This window comes from Lygodium microphyllum, chromosome 20 (assembly GCF_053477565.2).
Source record: "Lygodium microphyllum isolate KBCC chromosome 20, Lygodium_microphyllum_v1.1.10, whole genome shotgun sequence".
In the NCBI taxonomy this organism is placed as follows: Eukaryota; Viridiplantae; Streptophyta; class Polypodiopsida; order Schizaeales; family Lygodiaceae; genus Lygodium; species Lygodium microphyllum.
In genome coordinates this window covers 53,571,056-53,581,372 of record NC_141154.1, presented here as the reverse complement: position 1 = coordinate 53,581,372, position 10,317 = coordinate 53,571,056, and the positions used below count along the sequence as shown (strand labels likewise).

Below are 10,317 nucleotides of genomic sequence, written 5' to 3'. Positions count from 1 at the left end.
TGGCCATAAATCCCTCACCTTTGGGGCCTTGCACAAGAGGCCAACGTGACTCGAGATTGGATCTCGAGGCCCGCATACTAGTCTACGGGTGGAATCTTGGATTAGTAATCCCTGTGGATTGCTGGATAGCCTTCGGGCGGATTATAGACAAGCATGCGGGCTAGACTTTATGAATGTATTTCAAAGATAAATATGATAACCTATTGAAAAAGAACTTGTTTGACACTGTTTTTCTATGTCAAGTGCTAAGATTATGTGAAGGAACTAGTGCCTAATGGGCTAATTAAGGAAGCTTCTTGATGCATGTCCAACTAAATGTGATAGGTAATTAGACAACTAAAAAACTTGAGGAAAGTGTGGTGGATGTGGCCGTGGGTCCGTCCTACGGATGGGTGGTCCCGGTTGGCCAGGAACTTTTCTCAATCATAATGGACACCAAGGGGATCTTCTCAGAGGGAATGAATAACAAGGGCACTGACCTAGAGTTTAGGTTACAATAATCCCAGTTTAAGCTGCTTTAGGGGAACGGAATGGGACTATGCCTTATGGCAGAGAGGTCGATCCTTGCATCCCTCTCGTTTTCCATTCTCCTTGAACCAAGTGCAGCATGAATCCGCTTCGGCCCTGGCGATTCTACTTAAAGTAGTTCGCTCGCGGTTCGACGCTAGTTGCCGTTTAGGAAATGATCATTAGGGAAAACCTTGATTCAGGTCCGTCCTAAGTGGGAACGGCTAGAATACTTCTAATACGTGGCAGACGCGAAAAGTTCTAGATCGCAAACATCGCGATATTCCATGGGAGTGCCACGCGGAGCTTTCTAGAACTCCTTTCCGATGGGCTGCTAAGACGTGTCCTGAAGAGAATAGATGGACACGATACTAGACTTAGAAATAAGGACAGGTTTGACAGCGGGCATCGCTTCCGGCCTAGAGCAATAGAAGAGGGAGACTGGGTATTACTCTTTGATAGCAGCCTTGAAAATCAACATACTACACTCTGGAAGATGGTGAAAAGATGGTTTGGGCCGTACACATGTTTTTGACAATGCAACATATGAGCTGAGAGAATTGGATGGGACAGTGCTTTGAGTGCCCATTGCAGGAAAAAGAATCAAGATTTTCAAGAAAAGAGATGAGGAGGATTATGCATTGGAAGAATTTGCAAGATAAGAGCAACAAGAAGAAACTCCAGTAGAAGAGACAAATGATATGATAGATAACCTTGCTGATATATGGGAAATAGACAACGAAGAGGTTGATTTGTTCATGGATCTTGATGACAATGATCATGGATAGTTGGCCCATCCGAAGGATACACAGGATCAGAGGGGGTGGATGTCATGCTACTACACATCAAAGGTGTGGAATCCACCAAAAAGTTTGTGTGTGTAACATTCCTTACTTTGTGCATACCTAGTCGTTGTGTTTGCATTTTATTCTGCGTGTGGCTTGCGTGTTTGTGTGTGTATGAACCCTAGCTTTCTTGTAAGTGTGTTTCCATTTATCGTTTTAAACCTCTGTGTGTGTGCTGGGACTTCATTCCATTGTAAATAATATTATTTGTGTGCATTTATCTGTGTGTGTGTGTGAATGAATGCTTGTGTGTGTGTGTGTCAAAGCGGTACAAGAAATCCCGGATCTAAGATAAGAAGAAATATAAGAATGCCCAACAAGTGGACGACTAGGAGACTTGATGAGTGGGAGAAGCTGGATCAGTTGGAACTTGATTCTACCAAACATGAGGGAGATGAAAAATTTGATGATCCGGCTAGAGAGATTCAAGACGTGAAAGTTCTTCTGAGGCAGGACATGACAGGGTTAAATGCCTTGATTATAGAGTTGGAGTCCATCCTTGGAAACACAAATTCCTCTAAGGATAGCATTGAGCATTCAAGAACAGTTATTTCGAATCTTAAAGGAAGACTTTTGCAAATTACTAATGAGTTCAAGGAAGTTTTAACTATCTGCACTGAGAACCTCAAGATTCATGAGAATCGGAAGCAGTTTTTTACAGCCTCAACTTCTGGTGAAAGAGGAAATCCTTTTGCACAAACGTCTCCAGTAAGGCATAGTCACACGGATGTAATTTCAAGCAATTCAATTCCTCCTTGGGTCAATAGTAGCAAGCCTGCCCAAATAGCTCATCCAAGTGACAAAGTGATCCTCCAAGTTGGAAGATCGCGGCTTTTTTGGGCAACAGATCCTGGATAGTTAGATCGGCATCGCAGCAGTTGTTTTGCTGAAGATTTACCACCTGGACTATCTCCTTCACGTCCTAAAGACCACACAATAGATTTAATTCTTGGTACACAACCACCCTGTAAAGCACCATGTAGGCATAACCAGATTGAACATAAAGAAATTCAAAATCAAGTTGAGGAATTATTAAACAGAGGATTAATTAGACCTAGTAGTTCTCCATTTGGCGCACCTGTTTTGTTGGTAAAGAAGAAGAAGAATACTTATCGCATGTGCATTGATTATCGTGCCCTAAATAAGATTACTATAAAGAATAGATATCCAATTCCTAGGGTAGATGATCTTATGGATAAACTACAAGGTTCTGCCATATTTAGTAAAATAGATCTTAAATCTGGTTATCATCAAGTGAGATTAGATAAATCTGATATATTTAAGACTACATTTAGAACACAATTTGGTCATTATGAATTTCTAGTAATGCCTTTTGGATTGACTAATGCACATGCTACATTTAGTAGAATGATGAATCGCATATTTTTGAAATATCAACATTGTGTTATAGTATTCTTTGATGATATCCTGGTATTCAGTAAAAATAAGAAAGAACATTATGAACATCTGTCTTTGGTTTTCAAGTTGTTGAAAGATAATCAATTGTATGCTAATCTGGAAAAGAGTGAGTTCTTTCAAATAGAAATTGAATATCTAGGTCATATTGTGTCATCAGAAGGTATTAAGGTTGACCCTAAGAAGATAGAAGCAATATTGAATTGGCCTATACCCAAAAATGTGCATGAGTTACGTTCTTTTCTAGGTCTTGCTAGTTTTTACAAGAAGTTTATGCGAAATTTTTCATTACTTGCTTTGCCTTTAACTAAACTTTTAAAGAAAGGTATTGTTTATCATTGGTCTAATAATCAACAGAAATATTTTGATTTATTGAAACATGCATTAACCCATGCTCCTGTATTACAACTACCTGATTTTAATACACCATTCTTTTTAGTAGCTGATGCTAGCGGATCTGGAATAGGAGCCGTACTTATGCAAGATAATCATCCCATAGCCTATTCTAGCTGTATACTGAAACCATCTGAACTTAAATATTCCACATATGATAAAGAATTGTTAGTTGTTGTACAAGCTTTAACACAATGGAAACATTACTTAATGGATTCTGAGTTTATGATTAAGACTGACCAACAAAGCATTAGACATCTCCTTAGTCAACCCCAAATATCTGACCGACATATCAAATGGGCAACTTTTATTCAGAGTTTTCATCCCCTTATCCAATATCAACCAGGAAAAGAAAATGTAGTAGCCGATGCTTTAAGTAGAAGACCGACTATTCATAATATTTCTGTCATATCATTTGATTCTCTAACTCCTATGAAAGATACTTATCATCAGGATAATACTTTTCATGCTGATTGGAATAAATTAGTTGGAAATAACTGGATTCCTATTGATTCACTGTCTTATAATGATGGATTCATGTTTTATGAAAAGAGATTATGTGTTACAGTCCCATTTAGATCTTTTGTTTTGAATGAGATTCATTGTCCTCCATATCAAGGTCATAGAGGTATTATATCTACTTTGTGTACATTGACTGAAGATTTTTATTGGCCACATATGGACACTGATGTATCTAACTTTGTTTCTGAATGTTTGGTTTGTCAAAGAGTTAAGAGACATCATGGTAAACAGTATGGTTTACTAATGCCTTTATCTATTCCATCAAGACTATGGGAACAGATTTCTATGGATTTTATTACTGGTTTACCTAATACTAAAGCTAACCATGATATGATTTGGACTATTGTAGACAGGTTTAGTAAACAAGCATATTTCATTCCATGCAAGAAAACTTTAACAACATCTCAGGCAGCACAATTGTTTTTGAAAACTGTTTTCACTAATCATGGATTACCAAAAGTTATTATTTCTGACCGTGATTCTAGATTTTGTAATAACTTTTGGATTACTTTGTTTGCTAGCCTAGGAACAAAGATTGATTTCTTATCTGCATTTCATCCTGAAACTAATGGACAAACAGAAGCCACTAACAGTACTATTTTAGATCTTTTACGTGCTTACACTATTTCTAAACCACAGACATGGGACACACATTTACATTTATTGCAGTTTGCATATAACAATACACCACACACAGCCACAAAGAAAGCACCATTTAAAGTGATTTATGGTTATAGATTGTCTACACCTGTTGCATCTTTATCAAATAGAATTCAGAGTGCTGATGATATTGCTAACATGCACGCTACTATTTTTGATGAGGTTAAAGATATGATTGTCAAAGCCCATCAATCATATACAAAACAAGCCAATAAAAAAAGACAGGCCATAAATTTCAAAGTTGATGACTATGTTTGGTTAAGAATAGAAAAACGTAGATTACAAAGTGTAGATAAACACCCAGTTGTGAAATTAGCACGTAGATTCTATGGACCATTTAAGATCATTCACAAAATCAATGACAATGCATTTAAGTTAGAAGTACCACTACACTGGAAAATTCACAATACCTTTCATATTAGTTTATTACGACCCTTTAGAGGACAATTACTTGTACACCCTGTTTATGAAAACCCACCTTTGTTAGATGAAGAGACTTTAATCCTTGAGCCTGAAGCTATCATAGATACTGACTTTATGACCACTAGAACTGGCCGTAGATATTCTAGATATTTGGTCAAGTTTAAAAACCATCCTGTTGAAGAGGCCCAATGGATGCACGCTAGAGACTTAAATGCTTTCCCCACTCTGTTAGCTCCACATTGAGCTAATAGCAATTGAGAACAATTGCTATCCCACACTGGGGGTATGATGCCAGGAGGCATATTTCACGGTGGATTCCCTGCCACGGTGGATTCCGTGAGGTTTTACGGTGGATTTCGTAAACTTTGTTGACCAGGGCTCATACACAAAGTGGATTCTTTGTGCGAGAAGTTGATGGGGATGCCTATCCTTTTCGGGCATTTCATTAATTTAGTGTGTACATGGGTGATTCCATAGCGGGTGATTCCGCAAAATACATATTAAATTAATAAACGTTTATGAGTTTAGAGTGCGCACTCGTGATAAATTAAGGTTAGGATTGATTTCTAACAAGTTGATTTATTTATATAGCTGAAGACTGCTAGGTATTCACTTTTGTCGGTTTAATTGTATTATTTTACTAACGATTGTGAAAGCTTCAGTTGATGTGTAGAGATAGCAGCAGTGGAGGAGGAAAGCATTGGAGGATAGCGTGTATTCGAGTTATCACTTATATTTTGATGGGTGCATACCTTAGGCATGGCGCCTATATTTTGTCGCGCCTATTTATTAAGGCGTTGGATATTTATTTATTATTTTGTATGCGCATGGGCGCACGATTATGATATTTGTATTTGGACATTGTATTGGGTATGCCTGACTCTTGGGCGCCCGCCCATTAGCTTTATTTCTATTTTGTGCTAAAGCAAACTCAAAAGCCAAAAGCGTGCTATTTTGTAATTTGGGCTATTATTTGAGCTTGAAGATGATTAATACATAAAATACATGCTTTGTGGAGCGCTCACACAAGGCATGGGGGGAGATTGCACCCAAATGGGTCTCTTGTTCATGTCGTGCATGCTTTCTACCTTGAGTTTTGTGCAAAAAGTAGAGTTCTTTTGTTCTTGGGGACCTTCCAGCGCTCACTACACGAGCATACAGCATCCGATCTGTGCACCGTAGGAAATAATCGTTAACATCCATTAGAATATTGTCCAAAGAATTGCATTGAATGAAAAGGAAAACATGAACTTACATGTTGCATGCAAGGATGCTTGCATTTTTAAGTCGGGTTAAGTGTTGCTGAATGGATTAAGTCAACAATAAGTTCTTTATTGGAGTTATTTTAGAAAAAGATGCATTTCATATTAAATCATGAATTCAATGCATCGAAAAAAGGGTTATAGATATAATTCTTGTTGAAACTCAACGTAGGTTTTTATATGAGTTAGCCATGAATTGTCTATCATTATAGATTAGGCAAGGAAAAGAAATGGTCATTGCAAACCTTATAGTTGCATAGAAGTAAAAGTCTATGATTCGCATACTTGCATTGAATGTTGTATCTTAAATTTATTTATTTGCATCTCTTAGGAAAGGTATTTGAATCTCTTCTAAGCAAACATCACTCTTGTCGCAAGACAATTAGATCGTTTTAGGTAGACCACTTGTGATAACATAACCCTCAAGGGATTCGTAAAAGCATAACTAGTTGGTACGACGAACACCTCAAAGTGCTAGGTAGGGTTTAGTTACGTTAAAAATTCTTCCTAGTATCGCACTTGGGACGCCAAATCAAGACTTTCGATCCCAAGATCCTACCACATTCACAGAATGTTAGGGTTAATTAGACGCCCATACAATAACGATTGAGTTTGGAAACCCTAGGGCCAAACATTATTGGCCTAGTAAGGTTAGGGTTGGGTTGGGTCAAGAGGACTCACAAACCCTTCATCTTGACCAAATGTATTTCTTGACCAAGGAACGTCGTTTGATGGGAGAAATGATCCCACAAGTTATCTAATATTCCTGCTCGAAAATATTACTAAACCTGACTCCCCGCACGCTGCATAAAACCTGTGCCGCATGCGCAAAAACGAGATCTCCGCATTGGAAAATCGAGCCCGGGGGTTCAGGATTGCATAACCGTGGGGAAACACCCTTTTTGAAGGGGGAAAAATGGATAATGATCAAAATAATGCAAATTTTTTTATTAATTCTCCCAATCGATGCATGGCTGGAGGAAAGGGAATGGGAGAAGGAGGTGATGTGGTGAAGGGTGTATGGGGGGAGAGCCATGCACCAGCTACGTGGTGGCTTCTCTCTCCCCCCCTTAAGCCTATATAAGAACACCCCTTAGTGGGGAATAAGGAGGGAGTAGAGAAACAGCACCGTGCTACACAATCGAGGAGAGAAGGAGAACGTCGCTGCCGCCACCTGCTGTATACCGCTTGTTAGCTATATATAGTCTGTCGATATATAGCGCCCCAGGTCCCCTCTATATATTCCTATCATGTGTGCTCAGTTGACACACTTCTGGGGTTCCACTTTCGGTGTCTCATATCTCTCTTCTCTCCTCTCTTCCTTTCGTCTCTCGTCTTCCTCGCAGTTTCCAACATGGTATCAGAGCGCACAAATACGCCCGAGCTGGAGGAGGAGCATGTTGGAAATTATTCATCATCTGTAGGGAAGTTGTGGGAGCGTCAGTCATCCATCCACACACAACACACAGAGAGATCGAAAGAAAGAAAAGCAAGGGCCTTTCCCTGTCTCTGTGTAAGCTCTGTCATAACCTAATAATAGCTATCCTCTTACCCTCCATAGCCACTAGCTTCTCTGTGTGCCTCTGATAACCTAAGAGTAGCTATCGGATTGCACAACACAACAGTCTCCACTTTCGAGCACTACCACCATGTTTGCAAAATCCAGTACTGACACCGCCATCACCCTCCTCCTCGTCGGTGCCATCTGCGAGGTATGTGATAACCTAATAATAGCTATCCTCTTACCCTCCATAGCCACCAACTTCTCTGTGTGCCTCCTCTGATAACCTAAGAGTAGCTATCGGATTGCACAACACAGCAATCTCCACTTCTGAGCACCACCACCATGTTTGCAAAATACAACACTAATGTCAAGATTGTGGGAGAGAAGGACGGAGTCTCACTTGTAGCTTTCTCACTTACACAATGGAGGAATACACACAAAGGTGGAGGCTGAAAACAATTTTCCTCTTCTTAGTTGTGTAAGCCAAAAAGAACTCTAGTACAAAGAAATAGAAGAACCCTATGTATGGGTCTCAAACCAAACTCAACTAACTAAGGTGGCATACTAACTGAGCCACGAACTAGAGTAGATAAGGATAGCTGTCATCTAGCTATTATTCATGGGTGGTGTACCAACCGCATCTGCAGCCGACAAGTCGGTGACATAAATGCACAACGATCACCCTGGCATATCACGAGTGGAGCTCGATATCTCAACAACTAACACCGCCATCACCCTCCTTCTCGTCAACGCCATCTGTGAGCTATCCGGCGGGCTGGGCCATCTGGAAGTGGCATCGTGAGGGCTGGCACTGGCTGTTCCTCGTCCTCGGCGGTTTCTCGGTCGTCACCTCCGACGTCCCCCCACCTTCCAGAAGCAGGAGTTCGCCGGCACTTATGCCGTCTACAGGGGCTTCGCTGTTCCTCGTCCTTGACGGTTTCCTGGTCGTCACCTCAGGCATCCTCCCCACCTTCCAGAAGGAGGAGTTTTCCTGCACCTATGTCGTCTACGAGGACTTCTTTATCTCGATCTCATAGCTATGGGGTTGGGCTCTGAATGGCACCATGCCCGACATATAGGATGGCATCGACTCAGCCATCTGCCTGGGGGGCGTGTTGCTGGCGATGTTCGCACCCAGGAACTTGTCTCAGGCATGATGGCCTTTCTCCTTGAGGTCAGGTTTACCAGGCCTGGAAAACAGGTTTAGCTTTCTAAGGAAGAGATTAAGCAGCTTTGCCAGTATTCCAAAGACATCTTTCTCCAGCAGCTCTACCAGGCCTAGAAAACAAGTTCAGCTTTCTGAGGGAGAGATTAAGCAGCTTTGCTAGTATTCCAGAGACATCTTTCTCTAGCAGCCCTACCAGGCCTGGAAAACAGGTTCAGCTTTCTGAGGGAGAGATTAGGCAGCTTTGCCAGTATTCCAAAGACATCTTTCTCCAGCAGCCCAATCTGTTGAAACTTGAAGCACCCATCAAGATTTGTGAGATCAATCTATCCAGAATGTGCTCCAATTTGCTTGGCTTTCGTTTGCTCAAAATATTGGGATCTCAGCTATAAAGTGGCTATAATCCCCTGAATGGAGTTGCTGGAAGTCAATGTATCCAGAACATGAATAAGTGAGAGGGATCTAGTAGGATTGAACACCTCAGTTGGAGGAAAGTAATCCTTCAAGATGTTTGTGGTGTTCACTGTGGCTGTAAGCAAACTACATTGATGGGACACAGTTCAAAAGTTGAGAAAGAAGGCTTTGATGCTTATCCTGATTGTTCAGGATGAAGATGACAAAGTTAATCTTTCAAAAACCAAGTTGTTGAGTCCTGTGATACAAGAAGTTTCTTTTGGAGCTGTTTTTGTAGAGCTCTTGGAAGTTTTCAAATGAACAATCAGATCTGTTTTTCGGGAAAGTAGATATTACATATCCAATTCGTGGAGTCCTATATTAATGATGCAATACAGTTTTGTTTGTTTGTCATGGATGGTGATGCACAATCAGATCATTATTAGGAGTCCTCTGAAAAATTCTTCAGCTAGCTGCTGTTTAGAATCATTTCCAGAGTGGGCTTTCTTGCTTCTTGGAGTTTCATCCAAGCAATGCTTTTGGGTCCTACATTTACCCACATTTTTAACAGCAAGCCACTCAGTGAGTATAAGCAGACCGGTTATATGAACTCAGTCAGTTTCGATGCTAAGAAGGCCATTCTGTATTTGCCCAAAATAAGAGTGGGAGATAATACAGAGAGGTTGTTTAGAAACCTGGTAGCTTACGAGAGCCACTTAGCAGATAAGATTCCTCTCTCTCTCTCTCTTGTCCTCGTTCGTTATTCCATTAATGAGCGTCTATATTCTAGCTGATGATACATTGTTTCGTTTATATTCTTTCCAACTGATGAGGGTCTATATTCTAGCTGATGACACATTATTTCGTTTTTCCAACTGATGAGGGTCTATATTTCAGCTAATGACACATTATTTCATTTTTCCAGCTGATGAGGATCTATATTCCAGCTGATGACACATTATTTTATTTATATTCTTTCCAGCTAATGAGGGTCTATATTCCAGCTGATGACACATTATTTCATTTATATTCTTTCCAGCTGATGAGAGTCTATATTCCAGATGATGACAAATTGTTTTATTTATATTCTGTTCATGGGGCCCCACATGTGTTATGTTGTTTATAGAGCGGCGTCGTGAACCGTCTCTATAGATCTTGTGTTGTTCTAATGTCACTGTAACGTTTTTCTTTAAGTTTTGATGTGACAGATATACTGCTTACATCCCA

At 40.2% G+C, this 10,317-nt stretch overlaps 1 protein-coding gene across 1 annotated transcript; it reads left to right on the top strand.

Moving 5' to 3' along the window:
• The first annotated feature begins 1,661 nt into the window (after window positions 1-1,661).
• LOC148018905 (syntaxin-32-like) lies at window positions 1,662-2,210 on the top strand. The gene has a single exon (XM_087701283.1). The coding sequence runs from the start codon at window positions 1,662-1,664 to the stop codon at window positions 2,208-2,210; it is 549 nt and encodes a 182-aa protein (XP_087557409.1).
• The last annotated feature ends 8,107 nt before the right edge of the window (window positions 2,211-10,317 follow it).